Source organism: Chaetura pelagica, unplaced genomic scaffold, assembly GCF_000747805.2.
Source record: "Chaetura pelagica isolate M959 unplaced genomic scaffold, ChaPel_1.0 scaffold142, whole genome shotgun sequence".
Lineage (NCBI taxonomy): Eukaryota > Metazoa > Chordata > Aves > Apodiformes > Apodidae > Chaetura > Chaetura pelagica.
The window spans coordinates 2,833,820-2,861,727 of NW_009952973.1; the positions used below are offsets into that span (position 1 = coordinate 2,833,820).

The 27,908-nt window shown below is 39.8% G+C and overlaps 3 protein-coding genes across 3 annotated transcripts in view; 1 reads left to right on the top strand and 2 right to left on the bottom strand.

The window, feature by feature from the left end:
• The first annotated feature begins 865 nt into the window (after nucleotides 1–865).
• FGB (fibrinogen beta chain) lies at nucleotides 866–8,126 on the top strand. The gene is made up of 8 exons (XM_009995902.1): nucleotides 866–940; nucleotides 2,505–2,708; nucleotides 3,907–4,090; nucleotides 4,671–4,898; nucleotides 5,492–5,605; nucleotides 6,164–6,286; nucleotides 6,495–6,780; nucleotides 7,611–8,126. Exons 1-8 carry the CDS (start codon nucleotides 866–868, stop codon nucleotides 7,837–7,839), a joined length of 1,443 nt encoding a protein of 480 aa, XP_009994204.1. The 3' UTR covers nucleotides 7,840–8,126.
• Nucleotides 8,127–10,005: 1,879 nt separating this feature from the next.
• FGA (fibrinogen alpha chain) lies at nucleotides 10,006–16,799 on the bottom strand. The gene is made up of 6 exons (XM_009995903.1): nucleotides 16,742–16,799; nucleotides 14,770–14,898; nucleotides 13,666–13,849; nucleotides 13,222–13,367; nucleotides 11,227–12,271; nucleotides 10,006–10,853 (listed from the first exon to the last, which is right to left on the bottom strand). The coding sequence occupies exons 1-6, from the start codon at nucleotides 16,790–16,792 to the stop codon at nucleotides 10,144–10,146; spliced, it is 2,265 nt and encodes a 754-aa protein (XP_009994205.1). The 5' UTR covers nucleotides 16,793–16,799; the 3' UTR covers nucleotides 10,006–10,143.
• A 6,632-nt stretch (nucleotides 16,800–23,431) lies between these two features.
• The window catches only part of FGG (fibrinogen gamma chain), a 4,786-nt gene continuing 309 nt past the window's right edge, over nucleotides 23,432–27,908 (bottom strand). Inside the window, exons 3-9 of the mRNA XM_009995904.1 lie at nucleotides 27,316–27,499; nucleotides 27,119–27,212; nucleotides 25,983–26,113; nucleotides 25,186–25,319; nucleotides 24,890–25,074; nucleotides 23,964–24,241; nucleotides 23,432–23,631 (exon numbers count right to left, since the gene is read on the bottom strand). Of these exons, the coding sequence (XP_009994206.1) occupies nucleotides 23,432–23,631; nucleotides 23,964–24,241; nucleotides 24,890–25,074; nucleotides 25,186–25,319; nucleotides 25,983–26,113; nucleotides 27,119–27,212; nucleotides 27,316–27,499 (1,206 nt within the window). The remainder of the gene's footprint in view (nucleotides 23,632–23,963; nucleotides 24,242–24,889; nucleotides 25,075–25,185; nucleotides 25,320–25,982; nucleotides 26,114–27,118; nucleotides 27,213–27,315; nucleotides 27,500–27,908) is intronic.

Here is a 27,908-nt window from a genome sequence, read left to right on the forward strand (position 1 = left end):
GATTTTGGTCCAAGCTGTTTAATAATTGAACCAGAACCCAGTCAGGTTAAACAGTTTTCATATTTTGGGAATCTCTATTTAGTTTACAAGAACTCTGACACAGCACAAATACAGAAAATAGGCCAAAACTCAGCAATTTTAGCCATTCAAATCTCTATTTATCACAAAATCTTGTGCTCTGTCAAGTTGGTCTTTGAAATAGAACATCAGTTCATGGTTTGCATCTCTTCATATCTTCATACATTGATAAAAATTACTTTGGAGAAGTGTTCTGGTCCTCATTCAGCACATTTTATTTAATTCAGTATTGTTTTATGCTTACAATATTAATCTGATCTTTAATTAGAGCTAAACAATGCCTTAATGCAAAATTATTAATGTGATGACCATAATATATATATTTTTTTAATCTTGTACTTAAAGATAGGCTTGTTTAAAGAAAAAAACCCACAAAACATGTCACATTCAGTGACATCTGACCACATTTATCTTCTTCAGATGTTCACCTTTTTAGCTGTTTTAAAAGGGTTTTGATTTTTGAGAAAATAGTAACAATGTGAATATGAGCAGGAGGTACTTTTAAGATTTTAAACATTGATTTGATGCCAGCATTGACAGAGGTCTCTGGGACATGTAGATAAGAATTGTCCAGAGAAATTGCTCAACAGCAAATGTATTCAGGCATGCAGTGGAGAGAAAGATTGAATATTAACAGAGATACAGTCATTGCTCAGAAGGTTGGTCCTATCACTGTCAAGCTGGGAAATGAGGGCTGTTGGCTGTATATATGGGGACAGAGAGGACCTCTCCCTGTCAGAGCTGCTGGTGGGAGAAGGTCACTGATCTGCTCAAGCAAGCCAGCACCATGAAGCTGCTTCTGCTCTTCCTGCTCTGTGTTGCCTCTGTTAAATCCCAGGCCTCTGTTGAATACGACAATGAGGTTGTAATTTCTAATTAATAGTAATAATAGGAAAAAATATTAATTTTATTTAGTTGCATGCATGACTTATTCAGCTTGGGTGAGTTAGCTAAGGTTGAAGCTGTGGGGAAGAATGATCCCTTACATGTTCTTTTTCTGCTTGGAGTGTCAAAGAAATAACCTTTGTATAATTTCTTGGTTTGTGTGTAACTGCACAATAGTTATTTTCTAGTTTTGGATGCATTTCCTTCCTATTTATTTTCTTTCTCTGCAGGGAATGAAGAATGTATGGTGATAGGAGTATTTATTTAGCTGAATTTATTTAAGAATATTAGTTTATTAATGTTGACATATGATGTTGAAGGCAATTGATTTGTCAAGTGAGAAAAAAAGTAGAAATATGTGAGTAATCATTACCTGTCTAGAAGACAATATAAACTTTTCCATGGGTTCAGTACACATTGGGAAAAAAATGTAACTCCCAGATCTTATAGCTTTACATTTGAAGTGAAGAGATTAAGCAAAAGAGGCAAACAATGAGGATCAATATAAAATAACAATTTAACCATAGTTAGTTTTGTTTAAATATAATATTTTAATATGAAATACAATTTAGAATCTCAGTATTTTTTATATTTTGAAAATCCCTGCAAAAAACAAATAGGTCAAGGTGATCAGAAATTAGATTTTTCTTCTGTTATGTGATCTAAGTGTTTGTGCCTGTATGTTGACTACTGATAAGACTACTATGCTAAATAATTTTCAGCAGTTTTGTGATTTCTATGCTGCCTACTTTTGAAACTACTTGAAGCCTCTGACCCTGGATCCTTACAAATGTTATTTGTTGCTAGGTCTGAGTAGGACTGGGATGGTTGAAGATTTTGTCCCAGTTGTTCAAACAAAAATTATTTAAAATGGTTTATTTTCAACAACTGCTTAGGATCTGCTGTTTTCCATTCTCAGACTTTTAGACTTTCTCATTTCTGGCAATGATGGGGAATGGATGCATCAGAGGGAGCTCTAAAACCTACTGTGAGAGATGTTATTCAATGCTTTTCCTGATTCTGTCAGTTAAGAGCTGGCTTGCAGCCTGAGACATCATGATGTATTTCATTGTGGCCTGATCTTTTGAGACCTTAAAAATTTTCCTGTAGCCCAATGAAAAACTGGAACACTGCTAACATGAGGATGAATATTCTTCTTAGCCGCAAGAATGTCTATTAATTTTTTTTTTATATCCTACTACTTAAAGTTTCATGGTGCTTAGTGGCTCTGAACTATATAAACTTTATTCCTTGATCAGAATGAACTTCTAAAATATTGTTTTGCTTTTGTTTGAAGGCTTTGTAGTTTGCCCGTATCTAGGTGGAGGTAGTGTGACTAGTCTTACAAGGGAGACCATACAAGGGAGACTTTTACATAACGTCAGTATAATATTTCCCTTACGGCTTTTTTATTCCATTCTATGTATTTCTTTGGTGTTTAAAATGCTGAAGAGTGCTGGGCAGGTGCCTCCACCCTGTGCAGAGCATTTCACAATAGCACTCGCAGACTGAGAGAGTGTCCTCTCCCCCTGGATTTGCAGGATGACAGCCCTTTGATCGACGTTCGAGGCCACCGACCCGTGGACAAAAGGCGAGAATCAGCCCCCGCGCTCCGACCCGTGGCACCTCCCATCAGTGGACCTGGGTACCAGCCCCGGCCCCCAAAGCGGGGGAAGCCAAGTGACAAGAAAGAACAAATTGTCTACCCTGATGCTGGTGGCTGCAAGCATCCTCTGGACGAGCTGGTGGGTTTCTGCCTGTCAATGCTGCTGATAACAGACTGTCTTTTTTTTCTAACGTGCCCAACAAGGAGTTTTCTTTGCCCAACAAGGGACGGTCAGTCAGTGAAAGCAGCCCAACTTTGAATCCTTTTGCCTGAGTTTGGGAGGACTGCATTCACAGTCAGCCTGAGGTGAAGATGGGGAGATGAGATTTGAACAGCAACTGAGGAAAGGAAATATGTGGGTTAGCCTGTGCTTTCCCAGTTGCTTTTTATGTAACCATAGAAAGACAGAAAAAAGCTCTGCAGAAACACTGGCTTGATTTTCAGGTAATCTCAAGGAAACCTAGAGACCAAAAAAAATAATCTCCCCTGTCTGTCTTAAAATTCACTTCAAACCATAATTATGGTTTATATTCAGTCACTGGCCCTGCTCTTAGAGCAGAACAAGCACACCAAGATCTAGCACACTCCTCGCTGCCTTGCAGTGCTCTGTCACACTCTCTGTGTTGTGCTCTCTGCCGGAAAACGCAACAGGGTGTAGAGTCATCTTAGTGTCTGAGAGCAAACTTAACTGTGGAGGTTTCCAACAAATTAAGTCTGTTAGCTTAATGAATACATGATTGTGGCAGAGTCCCACTGCTGCTTGGATATTTCAGTTCTTGTGGGACTTCAGTATTTCCAGCCTCATTTTCAAACACTGTTGTCTTTGACGGTGCAGGGCTTGTTGCAGAAGCATTAGTGCTTAGCTTCTTAAGATTATATTTTTTTATGAAATATACTTGGTGATTTCATGTGAGAGATACAACATGAACATGGTTGATTCTCTGAGGCCAGTGAAAGAGGAAAGGGGTATACAAGCATGCAAACAGGCAGCATGTAGTTCCTAACAGGCTTTAATCATAGGTCAGGTGGCTTAACACTGTGAACATTTAACAGTGCAGAAAAGTGAAAAGCAGATAAACAACCAAACAGTGTGAAGAGAGAGGTCTTTTTTCCAAGATCTTCAACAAAAGAGACCTCTTGGGGACTCAGGGCTTCTTGCTTCTTCAGTTTCTGTTCTTCAAATAGAAGTTGAATATCTGGAGTCCTTATCTAGATGCTTAAATATGTTGTCTCATATTACTAACTATTCAGTGTGTGTAAGGTATGTTCTTTCATGGATGGTTTTAGAAATCTTATATCTTGTCTTTTATTCAGAACCCTTTTCATTTTTTTTTAAGGGAGTATTGTGTCCAACTGGATGTGAGCTGCAAACTGCACTGGTAAAACAGGAAAAAAGTTTGAAACCAGTTGTTCGTGATCTAAAGGACAAAGTGAGCAAACTGTCTGAAACCTCTACAACTTTCTTTGAATATGTGACTGTTCTAGATGATAAGTTGGTAAAGACGCAAAAACAAAGACAAGGTATGCTATTTCTAGGATTTTTTTATGTCAATAATAGTGCAGTTCTATTTGCATTGCTATTGTTACTTGTTAGTGGAACTTCTTAAAAAAAATGAAGAATACAATGAGATATCTAGGGTTCTATGACCATGTCACCTTGAATCTCAAAAAACACTTTTGAGAGAGGCAAAGGGATGAATCTTATACTAAGGCAGGATTCATATGAGGCCCCTAAATGTAAGGGTCATGTGTTCCCCCCTTACCTGCATTCCTATGTCCATGCAATCCCATTATGCCCAGCTCCTGGCTTGGCACAATGGCTCTCTGGAAAGCAAGTAATTATAGTTCTTTGACAGAATGTAGCAACACTGATAAATCTACTAGCTAGCAAAGAAATAACAGTACATGTGCATCACTTTCCTGAAAATCTCTGCATAGTTTTTGTGTGTTTCGGAAAGGTAAGCAAAAAAAAAAAAAAAGCGTATCCTTCCTCCCCTTCAAGAATTGAAGTGTCTTCTCAAATTTTGCATGCAAGCTTCATTATTTTGTAACTGGGAAACATGTTGAAAACAAATCTGTTTTTATCTCTTTGCTTTTCTAGACAATGATGCTGTACTTTCTCAGTACAACACAGAAGTGGAATTGCATTATAATTATATAAAGGATAATCTGGATAATAACATCCCATCTAGCCTCAGGGTCCTCCGTGCAGTCGTGGATTCTTTACACAAAAAGATACAAAAACTGGAAAATGCCATTGCAACTCAGATGGACTACTGCCGTTCCCCATGTGTTGTTTCCTGTAATATTCCAGTGGTTTCAGGCAAAGGTACTCATTTAACTGTAACAACATCTCCTATTTATATCACCGTGCAAATTGGTAGATGCTTCATTAAGTTGGTGTGAACATTCATTCCTCTGAAGCCTGTGTCATTGACTACAATAGCAGAAAAGATCAAGGATGATCCCAAATGAAAAATAATAATTTAGGGGTGCCTGAACTGCTGGTCAGACCAAAGACCATCCTCTCACCCAATATCAGTCTTCATTAGCAGCCAGTAGCATTTTAAAGAAATATGTACTTCAAGGTCTTTGTAAGGTGGAGTTGATACATTTGTGACTGTATTCTTGATTTTTTCAATCAAGAAAAGTTCTTCTTTCACAGGCTTGTCTAGTTCAAAAGGTCATTTAAAAATACACAATCGTCCATCACTCTGGTTGAACTTCTAGAAATTTCTGTGCAAGTGCACTTCTTTTTTTTTCTGATTCTTTCACATGATGTATCACAGGAATCAAAATCAAAGTAGAATTTTATATATATTTATAGTTGTTTGCTTATACTCAGCAAACTGAAGGATAAGAAGATTGTTGAAGAAGTTCAGAGCTCTTTCAGTAATGGTGTCTTTTGGTTTACTCTTGCAGAATGTGAGGATATTATCAGAAAGGGAGGTGAGATATCTGAAATGTACCTCATCCAGCCAGATCCTGTTGTCAAACCATACAGAGTATACTGTGATATGGACACAGATAATGGAGGTTAGTGTGAAATAACAATATTGTTAAATATTAATTAATATAAATGGTATAAAATTAATATTAGTAATTTGCATTTTAAATGAACTAATATAGAGTTATTATTTTTGTAATTATTTGAGAATGTGGTCTGATTGAGTCACTCAGAAAAGTCTTGGTCATCTTCAGATGCACAGTAGGATGCTTCTACAATGAAAATGGAATTAAATTACTGGGATGGGGTTGATAAATAAAAACATATCTTACTATACCTAGAATAGACAATGTATAGGTGGGCAGGCAAGGAGGGCCTGCTTCATTTCTTACCCTGATACTATGTGCTAGATAAAAGATGGTGGCAATTCTTCAAGCTTTGCTTTTTCCACCTTTCCTTATGAAGCAAGGAACTACTTGAGTATGACAAAAATGTCAAGGCTGAGCTTGTAAGCAGTGAAAACACAGACCTGCTGTAAGGAAGCCATATGCTCTACTTGTCTTGAGATGAAGATAAAAGGGTTTTATCTTAACATTTCATGCTCCTTTCTTAATGGCAAGTAAATCTAAATTGCGTCACTCCTGCAGGCTGGACTTTGATTCAGAACCGCCAGGATGGCAGCGTTAATTTTGGAAGAGTATGGGATCAATATAAAAAAGGATTTGGAAATGTTGCCAAGAGTGGAGGGAAGAACTACTGTGATACACCAGGTAAAACGCTGAGCATGAAACAAGAGCTCTTTCTACTGAAACTGTTTTCTCACACTTCTGGAAGCTCTTTTTTCATTGTGGTTTGTTGTTTGTTTTGTTTTGTTTTAAATCAATTAATCCGTTTTGTCAGACCTGTAGGGAATTCATAAAGTTGTCTTGAAGTATATTCTGCAGGCTATTTCACAGAGTTCTCCTTGTTGCTTCTCAGGTGAATATTGGCTTGGAAATGACAAGATCAGCCAGCTCACCAGAATAGGGCCCACTGAAATTTTGATTGAAATGGAGGACTGGAATGGTGATAAAGTATCAGCCCATTATGGAGGTTTCACCATTCAGAATGAAGGAAACAAGTATGAGCTTTCAGTTAGTAACTACAAAGGCAACGCAGGCAACGCGCTAATGGAAGGAGCTTCACAGTTGCATGGAGAAAACAGAACAATGACAGTTCACAATGGCATGTTCTTCAGTACTTATGACAGAGACAATGATGGATGGTACGTACTTGCATTAGACATTAAAAAAAAAATAATTAGCAGGCTGAATGTTCCTGCTTAAAATTGAGCTGAATATAGAATATATTTCTATTTTGCTGTTAGTTCTCAGAGCAGTTTATAGTATCTTAAAATGTTTTCTCCCTGCAGTTTACCAGCCAAATGTCTATGTCATTTCCTTGGCATAGACAAATGCAGAATTGACATAACCAAAGGGTAGGTAAAACTATAGGATAGGTTAGTGCTGCTCCATAGCCAAACAAGAAGCAAGTGCTGATGACACTGTCTTGTTTAAGTAGGAATATTGGTACTCATTCCAGAAGCACTTAGTAGGTCCTGAGGAAAGAGACAGCATGTCCTACTTAAAATACAAAGTTCTGCCTACTCTGACAGGCTCAATTCAAAAGTATATAATTTAACACTATACCACTACACTATGTTCTGTGTCTTTATCTTAATACCAAATTTCATATTAATATATAAATTAATCTTATAGATTGAGAAAGACACATATTTCTCTTTATTTTACATTTTTAAACTACATTAATATTGTAATTATCATTATGAACTGCAAGTAATTGTAGTTAGCAATTGGTTAACTAAAATGACATTCCCAAAGAGTTGCAGCTAAAATTTTACTTGTTTTTCATAGCTACTTCACCTTCCAAGAGCACTAACACACACTTGAGATGGTTCATCTTTTACAGAATATGCAGAGAGGATTTTAAATGTTTATTATGGTTTGAAAATTTCATACAGGGGCAGGTGTATGTACTCTGTTGTTATGCTTACAGTTCATCTGTCACTTTTAACACTTTCTTTTTCCTCCTCAGGTTAACTGCAGATCCAAGGAAACAATGCTCCAAAGAAGATGGTGGTGGATGGTGGTACAATCGCTGCCACTCAGCCAACCCCAATGGCAGATACTATTGGGGAGGGGCCTACAGCTGGGATATGGCAAAACATGGTACAGATGATGGTGTTGTGTGGATGAACTGGAAAGGGTCGTGGTATTCAATGAAGAAGATGAGCATGAAAATTAGGCCCTACTTCCCACATTAACCATTACCAAAATGTACAGAATCAGGGATTTTCTTTTAATATTTGTACATGGTTATCTTTCTTAGGCACAGTATTCATGCTTGTCTTTACATATGAGAACCAAATATGTATGTATGAGCATTTTGTGACGTGAAGTGAAAAGCTGTGTCAACTGTAAATCAAAATCTGACCTATGAAAATAACTCACAAGTGTATTTTGTTCCATTTTTCATCTGTTTACAAGACATAAGTAACTAACATAATAATGCTGATAAAAAAATCCAAACCCCAACCTGTTTCACTCTTTTACAAAGGACTTCTATATGACATTTGAAGAAGGAAAGGTGTATTTTTTAATGTTTTCTAAAAATCTAATAAAGCCTTAAAACTAAAGTTTTGTTCACATGATTCCTAAGTATTTATGTGTTATATAGGAAGATGAAAACACATTCCACCACGTAAGAGATGTTTGTATTGTTTTGTATCATAAAGGTACAGTAACTGCCTGTGTAACAAGGAATAAAGTGAAAAGATAGTATCTAAAACATGGCTAAGTCACCAGTCGCTTAGTTCAAATTCTGTATGCTGGATAAAATATGCCCTTTCCTGGGACTTGGCTCACATACTGTGCCTCATAATATCCCTTCCACCATGCCACATACTTTTATCAGAGAATAAAATACAGTGTTAGAAGACCTGGCTTGCGTATCTTTCACACAATCACTATCATAGGACTAGAGCAGTTAATGATGCCATTCACAGGTTAGGTGGAGGGTGGGTATTTTATTGAACCTTCCAGGCTCCCTCTGTAGCCAGGAACAGAAGTTGTCCTAATGACAAGACTTCCCAACCCTACGAGGGCCATCCCTCTGAGACACTGTCTTCCTCTACAAAGGAGGGGACACAGATCACTAGTGCTGGATGGAAGCCTCTCATGTTGATTTGACATGCCCAGGAGGACCAGGAAGAGATGTCATGGCAGCATCTCACCACATGAGCACAAGTGTTCAGCACCCCCACAAGGAGGCTTCCATTGAGGCTAAGGTGCAAAAATACACAAGGTGTAAAGCAGAAATGCCTTTTCCAAGAGTACAGACACTTCTTCGCATACACCTGTAAAGATGTCTTTGCTTTTCAGCAAGCTCTCAAAAAATGTTAGACAGTGACTGTGTTTGATAAGCACTGAGCCTTTTTGCCAGTTTTTTATGACATTGTTAAATGATATGAAACATGCTGGGCCAGTGAGATTGGAGGCAAGGAAGTTTGCTTGTTTCTCAACAGAAGCACAGAAATATTAAACAGAGTAAATACTTGTGTAATTTTATGTCATATGGTAGAAAGGCAAATACAGCATAGTGTTTTGTAACTGTGTAATCAATAGACCTTTTTTTCCATGCAGCCAGTTTTTTGCTAAAATATCCTTACTACACACTGTCAGCAAGTTGCTGATTTAAACCCCTTATCTGTAGAAGTATCCTTGCTTAACACGTGCTGAGAAACATTCTAAAGCAGGGAACTATATACTATAGCCATCCAGGTGCTCCTCATCCGGCTTGTGCTGGTTACAATCATAATCTTTCAGTAGTCACTAGAAAATAATTAGCCTGTTTTGGGAGTTGTGTTTTGATGAGTTTTCATGAGCTGTCTTATTTTGGATGCATGGTAAATCAATGGAACAGAAGATCTACCTCCATATTTGTGCAATTGAAGCTTATGAGATCCTTAAAAGTCAGTCCTAAAAGTGGATGCATCATTTATGAAAGTGTACTCCATGTTAGGTGTGTGGTAAAAGTGAGAACCCAAACCACCCATGGCTCTGCCTGAGAACTGACTCCTGTCACTGTTGTGTTCCCCGCAAAATGGAAATGAGAGGAGCCAGCCTAGGAATGTGACTGTCAAACTCCATCAGACTTTCAAGGTTCATGTTAGTGGAGGAAGGAGTTTGTGGTGAATGTACTTCTAAATTCTTTTACTTCTTTAATACCTTTAAACAAAGTGAATAATTCAAATTATAATTATTTTTATCTCCAATCAAGATGAGAACTGCTGAAGACATAGACCAAGACATAGACAGAGACATTGTCAAACACATAAACAAAGTTTATATAAAAAAGGTTTTTAAATCAGTATTTCCTCCACAAGTTTTGTCAATTACAAATAAGATGAAAGAACTGTTTTGTTAATACTTAATCAGTGTTTATTTTTTAAGCCACAGACATGTCCTGTTGCCTTCAAATTCACAGGGTAAAAGTACATTGTGCACATATATATATGAAAAATATTTTCAAGCTGTAGTTGTAATGTATCTATTAAAAACCTGTCTTTCTACAGGGTTTCTATGGGCCTGATTTTCATTCTCACAATTTTGAGGGAATAGTCAGAGGCTCTAAATGGCAGCCAGACAACACCATTTTCGATTTCATAAGGAGCGTTGTACCTGGGGTCATAGTGGCCCCCCGGGTAGTAAATGCCATTGAGGTTGGCCGCCTGGCAGCTGTTGTACCACCAGCCGCCCCCGTACACCTCAGCACAGTTCTCCTCCCAGCGGTCCTGGTCCCGGTCAAAGGTGCTGAACTGCATCTGGGCATGGGAGGTGTACTCGGTGCCCTCCTCCAGCCAGCCAGCGATCAGCGCGTCCCCGGCCGTCCCCTCGTAGGAGGACACAGCGAGGGCGTACCCTTCTGCTTCAGACCCTACCTGTATGACATATTCTGCATACACAGTATTTCCATCCCAGTCCTCTAACTCTACTCGGAGGAGAGTGTCATTCTGAGTCAGCAAGTGTATGTTTTCATTGCCCAGCCAGAACTCTCCTCGCCCTCTGCCATCCACGCTGCCGAAACCTCTCCTGTAGTCTTGCCAGGTCCGGTTAAAAGTCACTGATCCATCCATTCTCTGTTGGATCAATAGCCATCCTCCCAAAGTGGTCTCTTGGTCGCAATAAACTGACAAAACTTTATTGGATCCCGCTGGCTTGATTTTGAAAATGCCACTTTTGGCACCAAAAGTGTGTTTCTGGCGGATATCATCACAGTCTAAAAGAAAAAGTTGATCTGGTTTGACAGGAGTTATCAGCAAAATTTAATAAAAAGTTCAGGGGGAATCCAAGTACCAATAGCTCTGAGGAAAACTGTTAAACATGTATTTGACTATACTAGGTATAGTGACAGGCAACATTAACAGAATTCAGAAAAGAAAATTATATATTTCTTAAATTGTGGCTTGTCTATGTAATACCCAATTATTAATGAAATATTTCTCTTTTGTTTCTAAGGTGGCAACAAACACAGTGCTTCCATTTTACCATCACACTGTTGTACTGCAGTATCTAAAACAATTTTGTCAATTTGCTTAAGGATGGAATTTGGCTCCACTACCTCAATAACTACTTCTGTGATGCCCGTGTACCTTTCCCAGTGTTGGGTGTCCTTTGCTTCACTCCAGATGATCTGAAGCTGCGTGCCTGAAAGTCTGGGGTATCCTCTGCACTCTCATCATGTTGCACCCCACCTAGCTGCTCAGTTATTTCACGGGTCTTTAGTGATTTTGTTTCAAAAGTGGAGCCTCCCTTGTTGAAACTAGAAGAGGCGCTGGTCACTACAGTCTTGGAGTGACTTGCACTGCCGGATGGGAATCCAGATGGCTGAAGGTGAAGTCTTCCAAAGTCATCTTCTTCCTCCTCTCCTAAGTCTGTAAATTTGCCTTTCCCCCCGTAAGTCCCTGAATGACTGGTTGCCCCACTACCTAAGTGGCTACTCCCTGTGCCAGTTACTTGCCTACTAGTAGAGGATGGAGAGTCAGGGGTGAAAAATGACTCTAGCTCAGGCAATAACACCTCTAGCTTGTGGAAGTCATCAGTCCCACCAATATGGTACACGCTCCCTTCCCCTCCAACATTTCCCACTCCTTGCAAATGGGAGCAGTCAGAGCCATCAGAAGAAACTGTTTTTTCAACTACTTCTTCTCTAGGGCCATCAGGGCCAGTGACACGTGTTTTTGTGATACTTTTGGTGCATCTACGAACAGTGGAGGAGGTTTTGTCTCCCAGACTGGGTGTTTCTCTCCCATGAGCAGAAGTAACTAATTTGCTGGTGTATGAAGGTCCAGCCCCCCTCGACTCTGCCGTGTGAAACAGGCTGTCGCCTCGGGAGGGATTTGTGTCTGTTCCTGGTCTTTCTAGTACTGCTTGCATCTGCCTGATGTTATTAACTATGTTCAGAGCTTGCATTTCTGGCAGAGGCTTATGCTTAAAATGCTCAGGAACATTTGAGTCCTTAAGCGGCCTCATTTTCAGTGTGCTCAAAGTGGTTGTTTGAAGCTCTGGGTGCAAGTCGATTGAGTTGGCTTGGGTAAGCTGCTTCTGAATGTTGTTGTAGCTTTCTTTATCCAGCTGGTAATCAAAACCTCTAGCACAGGTTCCTCTGCAAGCTCGTATCTTAATATCAATGTCCACCTACATTAACAGAGAGAAATAATTTGGTTAGGGGGCTTTCCTGGTTTTCTCAAGCAAGCATATCCTTCACCTAGACTGGGGAAGGGTGGGAGCTGCACTGGCACCTCCCACCTTCAGCTGAGTTTTTCCAAAGCTGAATTTTTAAATCACTACTGGTTTAATTTCTGCTGTAAACATGACATATGCAATAGCACAGCTCACGGGTGCTCCATGGAAAAGTATGTTGTAACACGTTCCCAGTCTCTGCTGCCTTTATTCTCAGGACATAGTGTTGTATTCATGAGTTTGGAGGGAGTGCTGCAGAGCTGGGAGAGCTGGGGCAGAAACAGGTCCCCCAAGGAGAGGGGCAGACACTGAGCTTGTCCCAGAGCTTGTCATGGTCCGACTGTGAGGCCTGCCATCCTGGGGCCCTGCTTTCCTAAATGATCCAAAAGCCATATCTCTGATCCAGGGACCACAATGGGTTTTTGAGGAAAACTGCTGTTTGTGCCAGGACATTTCCTTGCATTACCATCAGGAGAACTGGCTGCAGCCTGGGAACACAGGCTTTAAAGCCAGCACTGGCTGTGAGCAGTAGTGGCAGCACTGAGGAAGGACAGGGCATGTCCCTCTCACCCTAGCTGCTCAGCAGCGCCCTAGAGGAGGACAAATGCCTCATACACAGCCGGCTATCAGCAGATACAACATCCTGCCTGCCTGCCTGAGAGTAGCAGCAGCGAATGGGACCAAGAGTCCTCCTGAGGTCACTCTGGTTCCCACATAGCCAGAAAAAACAAACAAGCTACACAGAAAGGAACTCATTGAGGGATTTGCCTCAGCAGGTCAGATCCCATGAAAGCTGCAGCATGTTTTCTTTCAGAGGGAGAACTGCTCACCATGCACAGTATAACAGATAGACCCACTTTCTAGAACTCGGCTCTGGAAATGTTAGAAGTGACGTAGCTACCTACCTCCAAGCGCTTCATCTCCACCACCTGTTCCTGGATGCTGCTCTGCAGAGCTTTAATTCTGTTTACTTGAGTGACAACTCTCTGCTTTAAAGTCACAATTCTCCGTCTCAGTTCTCCTGATACATGATCATAAGCCTCCTCATTCTCTGAAACAGAAATGCATCAGTCACTTATGCATGTGTGATTTTATTCCTAAAAGAGTAGCATATTTTTAAATATGCAATTAAAACATGCAATTATGAACATATTCCTCACAGTATTGAGCAGTTAAAAATTACACTGGTTTTTACTAGTTAGCAATGAAGAGTCTTCTATTGCAATATTTATTCTGGCTCTTGTTAATAAGGTCCAGTGCAATACAGATTTTCACTACAGACGACTTATGCACAAAAAAAACCAACATAGTTCAGCAATAGATAATAAAATTGGGTGTGAGATACTCACGCTGAGCACTGTCCAGATTTGGTTTTAGTGTGTTTATGGTTTCCACAACAATCCGATTGGATTTTTTATAGTTGTTTTCATTTTCTGCTAGCAGCTTCTTGATTTTGTCAATTCTGTGACTATAATCCTGTTGTGTTTCATCAATCAGTCCTTGTATTCTGCAGCCTGATGGACATTTTGTACCCTAAGATTGGAAGAGGAAAATAATTGTGTTTAAATCTTCACAAGAAGACCTTTTTTTAACATGTTTGCAGGCTTTTGGCCAACACTGAAAACACATTTTTAAAAAATTAGGCAAGATTCTGCTAGATCTCTTGAGATGACCTGTCCTATTCAGGCAACAACTTTGCCAGGGACTTGTGTGACTTAGAGCAAGACACCTGAGGGCTGATCCTTTACCTCCTATGCCTCTGACACTGGTGTGATGAAGAGCATCCTCAGAAACCTTCCATAAAGGGAGAATCAAGTAAATCCCTAATTTTCCTTCTTCTCTGTTCCTCAGAGGTGAAATTACATATATATATATACACACATACACACAAACACATGTAGATATATGTTATATATTGCTGTAAGGAGAAGTTTGTTGTCCAGTTTGAGCAAGGATGTCAGAGGCAAAATTATTTAAGCAATTTTTTCCACAGGAAAGCCTAATGTACTTACAGACTAAAGCTCTTTGCCAAATAAATGTAGCATAGAGATGGGCTGAAATGGAAGTGTAAGTTATTTCTAGCTTTTCTTTGACCCACATCTTTTGTTCCAACTCCAAAAGTGGCAATATTAAAATTCTGAAAAGAAACCCTTCTTATTTTTTTCTAGGAATAGCCTTCCTTTATCTAATCTTTCTTTTCCAGATTTACTATCTCTTATGATTCTGCACTTCTGAAAACTTCTCTTCTCCCTCTCTCTTGCTTGTAATTTTTTTCTTGTGTTCTTTCCTGCAGATCTCTCCAGGCTGTCTCAACCTGAAGCATTACCTGTCCTCCCTCAGACCTAAAGCCCACCCTTGCACTGGCTGCCCAACACTCATCATCGTGGTGCTGCCAAGGCCCATGGGCACCCTGCTAATGGGCACAGCCTTCACCCCCAGAGCCCATTGCTCACCCAGTCATCATCTGCACAGATGGGCCAGTTCTTCTCATACTGACAGGTGGTCTGGGACATGTGCTCCACAATCCTGGGACCACGCACTCCCGCACCCTCCTTTTCAAAGGTGGTTCCTCCACCTTGTGCCTGCCAGGAGAAAAAGCAAAACAGAGATTAACTAACCAGCTGCCAAGAGAACAGAAACATAGCACTGATGTCCTCAAACAGTGGCATAGGTGATGTGTGGAAATAGACATCGAGAAAGCATCACACCAAACAATGCAAGGATTTTACTCCTAACATTTTTGTAAGATTGTTTTGTTTTGTTTTGTTTTGTTTTGTTTTGTTTTGTTTTGTTTTGTTTTGTTTTGTTTTGTCTTGTTTTGTCTTGTTTTGTTTTGTTTTGTTGGAATAAGGCTTTTCATCTCTTAAAATTAATGCTGCTACATAGGAACCTGATGATGCTCAGGATATATTATGATGAAATCATTCCACATAAATATAGTGTGAAAATATAAAATTAAATCCACATTAGAGTGAAACTTATTAAGTTAAAGCAAATACTCAAAAATCATGTGTTCTGTTTCCCTTTGATACAGTATTCAGACATTCTTCCATACTATGATTCTATTCCTAAATTTCTATTTTCATTTTACCACTTTCAGTCTACACAAAACTGGCTTAAAGATATATATGAAGATAATTTTCCCACTATTGTTTCTGATTTTAATCACAGTTACTAACTGTAAGCTTTTAGCACTGCTTTGGCTGGCATAAAAAGCAGAAAGCTAAAAGTATTGTAATAAAAATATTGTCAGTGGTGGATATATTCCATTGTGCTAATGGAAAGAAGAGAAATAAATATATTGAGATTTTCTTCAAATGTGAGAAGCAAAAGTGCATCTGTACAAGCCAATCTAAGCCAAAATGCTGTAAAGATTCCTACTGTGTTATTGCTCAGTAAGAGAGTGAAAAATAATTATTTTTCATCAAAGAAATCCCTGTTTTAGTGCTTAAGATGTAATTAGATTTGACTGAACTCCTCTGCACACCTTACATTCTTTTCAATCAGCATAATCAATGCTTGAAAATATGAATTACTTGTTATTATTATGTTTAATGATTTATTCTGAGGTCAAGAGAGTTTTCCTAGCCTCCAGTGCCAGAACCTCAGCCTTGGGGAACTGGAATGTCATTATTAAAATCAGTTGGTGTGGTTCATCCTGAGGATCTGGCACAAATAAAAACTTTACTTTCAGGTGGTTTGTGCCCTTTTTAGCATTGACAGCTCCAGTGTTACTGCTCCTGTTTTGTCACATCCACTTCCTATAATTTCTGACATTTGTTAAAAGATGCACATTTTTCAAAAAGCAGTCATGAAGAGAAACATAAATAAACTAACATCAGATTATGACCTGAGACTTCCATAAGAAAATAGCAATGTTATATTAGCATAGTTGAAAATTGTCTCTCTTCTTCATGATCTAAAAATTTATTCTTACTTAGCTCTCATTAACCTCATATTGCTGTCAAAGGAATCCTTGTTTAATAATGTGTATTTATAATAGAGATATTGTGTATTATTTATGCATGAAAAGCCCTGCTGGAGTCCAAAGGAGAGTAGGACTCACCCTAAGAAACAAACATTTCCAAACAGGCTGGAGCCACTAGCATCCAGTCAGTTAGGTTTAAGACTTACAGCATCACCTCTGAATCTATTTCATTTGTGTTAATGTATCTGCTTTGCTGTTTCTGAAGCCAAATAGATTCAGCAAAACTGCATTAAGCAAAACTGGAGAGCTGGATACTGAAGAATGACTGATGAAATCCCAGCTGTGAAGTAGTTGCAGTAACCTTGTGCACGTGTGTGCATTGAATTTTAGGAGCTAGGTGACATGCAAAATGTATCTGTCTAATGAATGAATATTAAATAAATACTCACTCTTCAAAACAGAAATATATGAAAAGAATCAAGTAAGCAAACTCATACCCAGGCTAAGTTGAAGCACAGCAACACACAGAGGATCCTCATTGATGTCATCTTCAGGTGAAGAGGGAACTGAACACTGAGAAGATGCTCTTCACTGGTCTTTTGGTGCAATTTAAACCTTAACGTGAGGCTGAGATTAATCATTATGCTACCTTCTGTTTAGAGACAAAACATGCCAAATGCCCTCCCGTTAAGTGATTACCTATGGCCTCTTGCACAAGTCTCTGATGTTATTTGCTCCAGATAAGTTTGTACAACACCAGCAAGCGGGTAACACCATGTATTCCAGGAAAAAAAATCTGTCTAAAGCTTAGTTTCTTGTAACTGGATATTCAACAAAGATGCATGGAGGACCTAGTGTGATCCAGCAATATTTCCCTGCTGGAAGACACACACTCTGTGTAATGGGCATTTAGTTCACATAATCAAAAAGTTGATATTTGGAAAAGGAAGTCGCTGGTTTGCCCTTTCTGGGTGACAGTGTTCCACTGCTGTGAAATCCACTGGTCTTTCCAAAGCCAGTAGTAGTCTAAGAAAGGCTGATACAGCCTATCTGTGACCATGTGGTCATCAACCAAAATTAATTCCTGAGGATTGCAGATCTCAGTTTACATGCATTTTTATAGCTGGACCTTCCTGGTGTTTGGATAATGCACAATGTGTCTGATATGCTGTCACCTACACAAATGGTATATTATAATTTTTTTATCAAGTGAGTTTTATTTGAAATCAATACATATTTATGAAAAGCACAGTAGAGTGATACTTGAAAATTTTCCAGAATCAATATTAAGCATAATTAAATCTCCTTATGAAGTCATGTCTCCTTAAATATTTGTATAATGGGTACATAGAGTTTGGGTGTGGTAACTGATGATAAAGTGCTGCTGCTATGAGCTCTGTTACAAACCTTACCCGAAAGTGTTGTCCATGACTATCAGACACTTTAGAGATGCTGCCTATCTCAAAAGTTGTGACCACAGTGAGCAAGAATGAGCAAGAAAACCTTTACTTGAGCAAATGTGAGCCTAATCAGTTGAAAGAACAAAACTTGGCTTTTTAAAACATTCACAAAACTCTTCATCATCTACAGGTTGCAACATCTTATAATATTCTGCTTCAGAGGAACACATTTAAGCTTCATTCTTGCATTGTAGAACCTGGAGCTGTTTGAGTTAATCCAGAGAAGGGCCACAAAGATGATGAGAGGGCTGGAGCACAACTCCTAGAAAGGCAGGCTGAGAGAACTGGGGTTGTTCAGCCTGGAGAAGATAAATTTCCAAGGATACCTTATAGTGGCTTTCCAATACCTGTAAAGGGCCTACAAGAAAGCTGGAGGACTTTTTAAAAGGGCATGTAGCAATAGCATGAAGTGGAATGGTTTCAATGTGAAAGAGGGTAGATTCATGTTAGATATTAGGAAGACATTCTTTAGTGTGAGGGTGGTGAGACACTGGTTCAGGTTTCCTAGAGAGGTTGTGGATGTCCCCTCCCTGGAAGTGTTCAAGGCCAGGTCAGATGGGACTTTGAGCAACCTGGTCCAGTGGGAGGTGTCCCTGCCCATGCAGGGGGGCTAGAACTATATGATCTTTAAGGTCCCTTCCAGCCCAGAACCATTCTGTGATTCTGTGATTCTATGATATTTAATTCAAAAGAGCTGATTGTAGCTTTGGATCCATTTCAGCAGTGGCTAAGGTTTTCTCTTATCCTCCTTTCCCCTGCTTTTCTTCCTGCTTTCTGCCTTCAGGATGCTTGAACCCTCTCCCATGTAAAGTTCACTGCATTTGAACTGGACCCCCTTTCTGGCCTTGCACTTCATGCTTCTCTTACCTAGGAAAATCCTTTTAAACTTAACAGAACTTATGCCCATCTTGTAATAGAGAGACATATAATCAGATAGCAGAAAATGGAAGAGCTTGATAATATGGTGCTACATTGATTTATGACTGTTAGGAACACCTACACCATCAGAATCTGGTTTTGCATGGCAAAGGGTTTATATTATATTTAAGGCTTAATCTTACTTGTTCACAGTCTGAAACAAGATGTTTTGTCTCTTTCAATTCCCTGCATCATGTCTTCTGTTTAATCCCACACAGTGCCAGTAATACTATGATGCAACAAACCTCTTCTGGTTTCAGCAACAAGAGAACCCAACTAATTTCAGCAACAAATGTTGAAACAGTCCACATGTTACCTTTGCTCAGTTTGAAGATCAGCCAGCCATGGCTCTGTTGCTTGGTTGATAAATGTATGTAGGGCAGATAAACATACCTACAGACCAAAATCCTCAGCTGCTAACTTCAACAGGGGCAAGACTGGGAATGCTTCCCCACTTCAAGTCCCACACAGTTTTATTCACTATGTTGCAGCAGTTCTATTAAGGAATCATAAAAAGCTCAGAGAACCACAACATGCTTCAAGGAGAGGAAGACTTGCAGGTTTAGGATTAATTCTTTTACAGAACAGAGTAAAATGAGCTTAATCCAAAATCTACCGTCGTCCATGGAGTCTCCCACTCAAGCCAACAAACTTGAATTTAGCCTCCACAATAGATTAAACTCTGCTCAGAGTTCACAACCTCAGGCCCTCCGTGCTCAGGAGCACAAAATTTGCCTGTACAACCTTCATGTGCCCTCCTTATGTATACATTCATGTACTCTGCTTTACCACAGGATCACATGAGATGTTTCTTCCACTGAATGCCTTTCTCCTCACATTGAGCATGGATAGTGCTCTGTGGGCAAGCAGCTGCCCAGAGTTGTGCTTTCTTTTCATTGTGTGATAATGATCTGCAGACTGTAAAGCTTCAAGGATTTTCCTATGATGCTCATCACTCAGCTACCCTCGTGTCTGACAAACCTTGTCATTGCCTGGACACAACTTTTCCTTTTCACAGCTGCAGAAGCCAGATGAGAAGATTAAGTTAAAAAGTATTTATTAATTTTTGGGAACTGTTTTGATAGTCTGAGTCTCCTTAGCACACTGTATGTGCAGATCACACTGATGGCAGCTATAGCTCACTCTGTGCCTGCTCTGAGGCTCAAGAGGAACATCCAGCAGCCAGCTCTGACATGCCTAAGCATCTTACCTCTGGTCCCACAGGAACTGGAAGATAAGAGCAGGAGCAGCAGCTAATTCTGCAGGGTATCAGCTGTAAGTAAGAGACAACTATGCCCTGCCTGATCTTACCACATGCATTACAGCCTACAGAACAAATAAAGCATCTTTTAAAATTCAGATGTACATGTCACCTCAGTTCTGGCCTTTCCCAATTTATAAGAGCTTAAGTTTGTGTTCTTCAATATTCTCCAAACGTTGTTTTTGCAATTTAATAGGCCTTAAAAATCAGGACCAAGCAGAGGAATTTCTCCCTTTTCAACCATGCTAACAGATGTGATGATTTGTGAGGTGGTATCCCCAGTACTAGCAACCAGTGTCAAACTGGACATGGCAGCAGCATGTGCCAGGTCTCTTCTGATGCTGAAGGAGAACACAGCCCTCTTGTGACCTTCAAAAGCAGAAAATTTGGCTACCAAGTCTAGAGGGACTGGAAAAATCTGATAACTGATCATAAACATTAGGTAAGCCAAGAGGGGTTTCCTGCTTCACATGAAGGGGATTGCTGGGAAAAACTGAAGTGAAGGAGGAGCTGCTCAAGTCTTCCAGATGAGGGCTGAAGCTGGGCCTGACCTTCAGACTGTACCTTTTCTTTCATGTTGCAATCATCCAGTCACTTCTACCTGTGTTTGTTGAAAGACCAAAGGCCAAGAGGTAGATAAACTTTGGATTTAACTTTAATTCATGATCAAATGATGGAAGTGCATTTCACTCTTTCAGGGCCCTGTTCTTGGCAGGTTTCCACAGCAATAACTGGGCAGTCTGGGATTTAACTCTGGTTTGTGTGCCCTAGATGTGAGCCCTAGATGTGAGACTGCCCTTGTTTGCCCTGCACTGCCACTGTCTGCTGTCCTACTACCAGTTCCCACCACCATTTCCAAGTGGTGCCTTCCCATCTTCTTACTTGGTCATTCCTGTAGCTCCTCTTGATACATTGTCTTAGGCTCCATTCACCATCAGCCCTAACTCTCACTTTTTCTTCATGTGCTCATCAAAATACTTTCTGAATTTATGATTAGCCAATCCCAGCATCTGGTCTCACATTTTCCCCATGCAATGCCCCAGGGACTGAGGGACCCAGAAAGTTCTCCAGTCCATCCACCTTATTTGCTTCTTTCTACCTCTCTCCCATCCTCATTCACTTTTTTGTTTTGTTTTGTTTTGTTTTGGAGTGAGCATGCAAAATAAAAAGTATTTCTGTTTCCAATTCCTCTGTTTTGTCTTATAATGAACTTCTATAAGTTCAGAGAGGGACAGGCTCTCCTAAATACAGGTGACTTTCACTGTAGGCTATGGTCTGAGGGTCATGTACAATAAAGACTGATTTAGAAAAGAGAAAGATGAGCATCAGTATACAAAATAGAGCATTAAGTCAAATTGGAATGTATTTGCTTGCAAAAAAATAAGACTGAGAGCATCATTCTCTCTCTAAGAGTCAAAAGAAATAGAAGATATTTTCAGGCCACTTTTTGATAGTTTGAAGGTTGAAAACCGTAAAACAGAGGTCCAAAAGTCATGAGCCCCAGAGACTGTAACTGCAAGCTGAGATCCTGCAGATTCCCTGATGAGCTCTGGCATAGGATTTCTTTGAAAGTTCAGGTTTCTTGAATTCAATAAGTCTGACTCTCTGGACCACTGAAGCAGATGGTCCTTTCCAAAGAGGTTAAATGATTTGAGAAAATTTAGGACACCAATAAACAAACCAATTGGAAGAGTAAGCCAGTCTTAGTTCTCGTGAGCAACCCACAAAATGCCAGGTTTTCAGACCGGTGCAATGTGTGTAGTTACAGCAGATGGTCATCAAATAACACATTGCAGCCTGAAGCTGAACTGGGAGAGGTAATTCAGTGTCCAGACCTAGCAGAGTGTGGACACAGAAGTCAAAGTGACAGAAGGGAAAGGAATATGTTTTAATTCCATGTTGCAAATATATCATAGAATCATAGAGTGGTTTGGGTTGGAAGGGACCTTAAAGATCATGTAGTTCCAACCCCCTGCATGGGCAGGGACACCTTCCGCTAGACCAGGTTGCTCAAGGCCCCGTCCAACCTGGCCTTGAACACCTCCAGGGATGGGGCATCCACAACCTCCCTGGGCAACCTGTTCCAGCAACTCACAACCCTCACAGGAAATAACTTTTTCCTATTGTCCAACCTGAATTTCCCCTCTTTAAGCTTCAGACCATTGCCCCTTGTCCTCTCACTATACACCCGTGTAAAAAGCTCTACCCCAGCTTTCTTGTAGGCCCCCATCAGATATTGGAAAGTTGCTATAAGGTCGCCATGGAGCCTCCTCTTCTCTAGGATAAATAACCCCAACTTCCTCAGCCTGTCTTCATAAGGGAGGTGCTCCAGTCCTCTGATCATCTTCGTGGCCCTTCTCTGGACATGCTCGAGGAATTCTATGTCCTTCTTATGTTGGGGACTTCAGAATTGGATACAGTACTCCAAGTGGGGTTTCACCAGAGCAGAGTAGAGGGGGAGAATCACCTCTCTCGACTGGCTGGCTATACCTTTGACGCAGCCCAGGATACAGTTGGCTTCCTGGGCTGCAAGCGCACATTGACAGCTCATGTTAAACTTCTGGTCCACCACTATCCCCACGTTCTTCTCCTCTGGGCTGTCCTCAATCCTTACTCCTCCCAACCTGAACTTAATGCAGTTTGCACGAGCCCACTTCTCCAGCTGTCAAAGTCCCTCTGAATGGCATCCCTTCCCTCCAGCATGTTGACTTCACCACAGCTTGGTGTCATCAGCAAACTTGCTGAGGGTCCACTCAGTGCCACTGTCCATGTCACCGACAAAGATGTTAAATAACACTGGTCCAAGTACTGACCCTTGAGGAACACGACTCATCACACATCTCCATTTGGACATCAAGCCATTGATCACAACTCTTTGGATGTGACCAGACAGCAATTTTGATCAGAGTAACTTTCCAACCATGATAGAGTTTACTTTTGTTTGTTTGGCCAACAGGAGAGCACAGAAAACAAGTCCAGACTTTTTGTAATTATAAAAATTTATTGAGAATTTGTACAGAAAAAAAAATAACCATGTACAGATATAAGCACTGCTCAGGGAAGAGGCTTGGGCATTTTATAGTCAATGGTGTTTTATAGTCAAAACTGAACTGTGTAATGCTAGGCAAGTTCAGTGCCTAAGAGATAAAATATTTGTTTTCCCTGTTCAGACCACTCTGTGAAATTGTCCCTTTATGAGTCTCCAACCTACAACAGAAAAAAAGAGAGCATTTTAATGTTCTTCTAAAGAAAGGAGTACATAAGGCCATGATGACATGTTGATAGTGTTCATACATAGATACGCTAGTTGGAGATTTAAACTGTAGCATTTACAACACATGAATACAAAGGATTATTTCTGATCATGAGACTACCCATTTACCTATCTGTTACAGGAAACAGTAATGTGGAAGGTATATGAAAATCAAAATGCAAACATTTATGTGACAAAATGGTAAACAAAGCCAACTTCTCTAAGATGCAGTGGGCTTAACACTTCAGCTGCCCATGTTTAGTGTTTGAAACAATAACTGTGTTCTGTTGTCATTTTAAATATCCCCTCGTCCCTGTGGTTGAACCTGTTTGGCGCTGCCGAGGTTGTGCTGCTGTCCATCTACTGACAGTCTGTTGAACGGGATGATTTTCATTGCAGTCTTCTTCATGGAGTACCACCGGTTACGCCAGGTTGCCCAGATAATTCCATTGTCATATCCAGATGGACCAGCATCTTCTGATGTGTACACACCATCTAAAAAATACCAGTCAGAGCAAAACAGTCAGTTGCTTTCTAAAATAGTTACTGTGTCCATACATTTTTCTGGTATTAACAGCTCCATGGTATCCCTGGGCACGCAAACAGGTGGCACTCACTGCCCTTTTTCCCCCTAGTTTGCTTCTCTCAGGGCGGATTCTGTCACTTTGGGCTGGAGAGCAGCTGTAAGATCCTACTGCTGGTATTCGCACTTATTGCAAAGAATGCCCTTTGCCAGATGGCAAGACATACTCAGTGAAAGTCACTCATATTTTTTTTGTCCTTGAGGTGTGTTGTCCTAGCTTATAGGTATTTACATGATACTTTACCTATATAATATTTTCCATTGAGGTGGGCAGCATGACACCTATTCATCCACCATCCAGATCCATCTTGCTCAGCACAGTTGCCAGCAAAGTTATCATTGTCGTTATCATAGGTACTGAACCGCATGCCATTGTGATAGGTAAAGGACTTGTCACTTGGATCATCTTCAAAATCAAAGCCATCAAAGGCATCCCCAGCTTCACCACCGATAAAGTAGGCATAAGTCAGTCGATACTTGTCTTCTTCACTGCCCACTTTGAATACAGCATAGTCAGCAGTGCTGTTAACAAAGGAGAATGGTGAATATGAGCATGCTGCATTCCCAGCACATGCACAAGTGAAAAATACATAGGTGTTAGATAAGCAGAAAAGACATTTATGGCATCCTAGCATATGAAAAGGAGTTGGTCTTGCATGACTGTGTGCCTCAGTTCACTGACCCACATCCAACCAACTTTCGTGAACCAGTATCAGACGTTTTCTGCCTACTAGTCTTCAGTAATGTATGAAAGATATACAGTATATAAACACATACATATATATTTCTCCCCTGTTCATAATACTTAGACTTGTGTAGGTCATGAGGAAATTCTTTCTGGGTAGAAGTGGATGTCTTAAAAAGAGGAGAAGCAAGGTGAGAACACAAGGATGCAAAAGATGTAAAGGAACTTGGAGCGAAGAGACAGATTCCTTCTGCCAAATAATCTAGGGCTACCAAGATGTGGCCTCCAGACACGCACATGTTCCTGGCACCAATTCACACACAGTGATTGCTGTCACAGCTGTGAGTTCAGAAGCTACAGGAGTGTCCTATGCATGGTAGCAGGCCTAAGGGCTCATCATTTTTTCAGAGAGCCGTACAAACTGACACAGCAGTGGGAGAAGTAGGTTTTAAGCTGTCATTTTCAGAAGCACCATGAGCAAATACCTTTTTTTGCCACTCCAGTCCTCCAGTTCTATTCGTAAGGTGTATGGCAGAGTGGACTGTGTAGTTATTAAATGAATCTTTTCATTGCCAAGCCAGAACTCAGTGGTGTCATCTGGAGACAGATGTCCAAATCCTTCCTTGTACTGAATCCAGTTTTTTCTGAAGTCCTCACTCCCATCCAGTCTCTGAGGAAAAAAAAAAAAACCACAAAAAAACAAACCAAAAAAGCTCAGTCAAAAATTATATATATCTTATGTAGGTAAATAAAAAATTGCAATAATACAGAAGTGGCATACCCTCTGTAACACTGTCCAGCCATTGCCATATGAGTCAATCTCACAGTAGACTAGGAATGATTGCTTGGCTTTTTGAGGCTTGATAAAGTAGAGACCACTTTTTCTGGCACCTTTATTTGCAATGTCTTGACAATCTGAAGTAAAGATAATAAAAAGGTTGTTATTAATCTAATTACATTCTATCCACACATTTATGTGATATTGTGACTTTCATATTGCAAGAAACAGAATTCATCTGTATCGTCATTGTTGCAAAGTTAGCTATGTATTCCACATACTTTAATGTCATTGCCATAAAAAACCTGAATGAAAGTCATAGGAGTTGTGTAAGATGAGGAGGAATTTAGTCTCACACAAAGTTTAAGCAGCTTAAATGTAAAATATAGTTATTGCATACAAAAGGAACAAAAAAAGGCACTTTTGGAGCTAACTGAATAATTAATTTTTTTTTCAGATGAGTCAGTAGGAATGTGATAAAGGGTTAACTTCTGTTTTCCCTATGTCTACAAAACCTCTACTCGTGTTGTTCATGTTTAGAATACATTTTGGGAAAACCATACTTTGGCTGAAATAGCCAAAGGAGCAGGCGAGACTTTTGTTCCATCTGAATGCCTTTTTTGCAGAGCATCTACCTAGCACTTAAATTGATCCAAGCACCGGTTTAATTACTTGCAATCTTACGTATCTTTGCATAAATCTATGGCCCATAAGATTACAAATAACTCATTGCCACAATGCCAACAGGTGATACTTGTAGCTGAATTAACCTTCCACCATACAAGAAGCATTTTGCACACCTCTTCCAGTTGTCTCCTGTATTTCAGCTGTGTCTTTACATGGCTCCTGACAGTGTGACTCAAGCTGGGCAATCTTCTGTTTCAGCTGTGCAATCCTGTTGCTGTTCAATATGTGTGTGTCTGTCAACTGTCTGGACAAGAAACATAAAAATGGTTTGTGGTTTTATCTGTTTGTGAAGATGTGATACACATTTCACTGCACCTGTGCCTCACCTCTGTAGCATGCTGCTACACACACCCCTGTAAAATGGGGTGCTTCTGTTAGCACTGATATTTAAAGTTGAGGAAACTAGCCCAAAAGAAAGCACACACTTAACCTTATGCAAAACTTGACTTGACTCTAATCAGTAAAATTCAAGTCAGTAATTAATGTATGACTGTAACTCTATCAAAAGATTTTCTTTGTTCTCTTGAAGTAGAATGATCAATTATTCCTCTTCATTATGATACATTTGTAAAACATAAATGTTGTAAGCAAACTGCTGCAAGTGTCAGAATGCCTAACTAGTCTTTGATATAGTGTTATAGAATGGTGAGTCTTATAGATTCAAGTCAGAAAACATCCTTAAGATTTAGAAAAGTTAGTGATGTTTTAATTTTGTTTTCAATGTCAATTTACAAAAGACTCTAAGACCTCTAAGTTATAGTAACTTAATATTTATATCAATGCAGCTGAGATTATTTTCATGTATATATGCAGCAAAGTTATCCAGAGTGAATGACTGTACAAATAGTCCATACACTCTGCATTACAGCACAAACTTGTATTAATAAAATCATAGAGTGGTCACGGTTTGGTCATGATCATAATAAAATCTCCAAAGGTCATGAAAAAAATTTTAGAAGTAGCTGGCACAGCAAAAGAAACACACAAAAAAAATATCTCCATGCTTCCTGACATTTCTATCTCACACTTCTTGCACCATTAATGGCTTAGGCAGATGAGCAGAGAATGTAAGATCACATCTTCATGACCCTTCCATGTTTTGCTAGGCAGCTACTAATGACAGTGTGGGCACAGTGGTCCACACGAGCACGAAAAAACATTTCTGAAGGAGCCTCAGCTGCAGTTGATAAAAGAACAGAAAGAAACCAATCTGGATTGTCAAGTGGCATAAAAGGTGGAAGATACCTACTGTATTGTATTTTCATGAGACAAAATAGTGTTTTCATATCTGATAATTTCTTCAATTATTTTCTTGGACTTTTTAGTAAAATCATCAATTGAATCTGTGAAACAAAAGTGCAGAATTATTGCAATTAGGCCAATTACAAAACAAGAGAACTACATAAATTATATTTTTCAGTTGTGTAGTCATTTTGATATTCTTACTTGGTAGTGTCTGCTTCTCTGGAGGATAGAGGCTTTGGATGTGTTGAATCAAATGTTCTGCTGTTCCTGTGCTGTTACTAATTTGCCGCAAAATTACCTCCATTTCCTGCAGTTCATTATCCATAGTAAGATGGTATTTATTGAAGAAATCTGTAATACCACAGGTCGTTGGGCAGTAACTACCCTAAAGAGGAAAGAATAATAATTGGCAATGTTCCAGGTAGCCAAAGGGGAAAGCAGAATGTTTGGGCAGGGGAACTTTCAGGCACCACTTCTACAAACATTTGTGGACAAAAAAGTTCAGGCATTCGCCACTTTGTCTGCAGTAGTTGCATTTACAGGGCCAGTTTATATTCACCCTGTGTGTAGGTACACACACATAGCAAGAAAAGGGTGCATGCTGTTACTCGTATTGTCTTCTGGATACGTGCTTTTGTCAACAGCGCAGCCTCCCCTGCATTTTTACCAAGCATATATCTCTATTAATAGACACCGGGTTTAAGCGTAGTGCATTTAATAAGGATTGAAAACAACAATGAAGATCAAATAAAGTTAGTTACAAGAGATAAAGGTAGTTTATAATCAGTGTAGGG

Excerpts from the sequence above, each read along its gene's own strand:
- FGA (XM_009995903.1), bottom strand. The coding sequence starts at position 16,792 with ATGACATCAATGAGGATCCTCTGTGTGTTGCTGTGCTTCAACTTAGCC. Across the intron at positions 13,368-13,665 it reads AAATCTGGACAGTGCTCAGC|AGAATGAGGAGGCTTATGAT; the intron begins GTGAGTATCTCA and ends TTTCTGTTTCAG. Across the intron at positions 10,854-11,226 it reads GACACCCAACACTGGGAAAG|ACTGTGATGATATCCGCCAG; the intron begins GTACACGGGCAT and ends TTTTTCTTTTAG.
- FGB (XM_009995902.1), top strand. The coding sequence starts at position 866 with ATGAAGCTGCTTCTGCTCTTCCTGCTCTGTGTTGCCTCTGTTAAATCC. Across the intron at positions 5,606-6,163 it reads TATGGACACAGATAATGGAG|GCTGGACTTTGATTCAGAAC; the intron begins GTTAGTGTGAAA and ends TCACTCCTGCAG. Across the intron at positions 6,781-7,610 it reads GACAGAGACAATGATGGATG|GTTAACTGCAGATCCAAGGA; the intron begins GTACGTACTTGC and ends TTTCCTCCTCAG.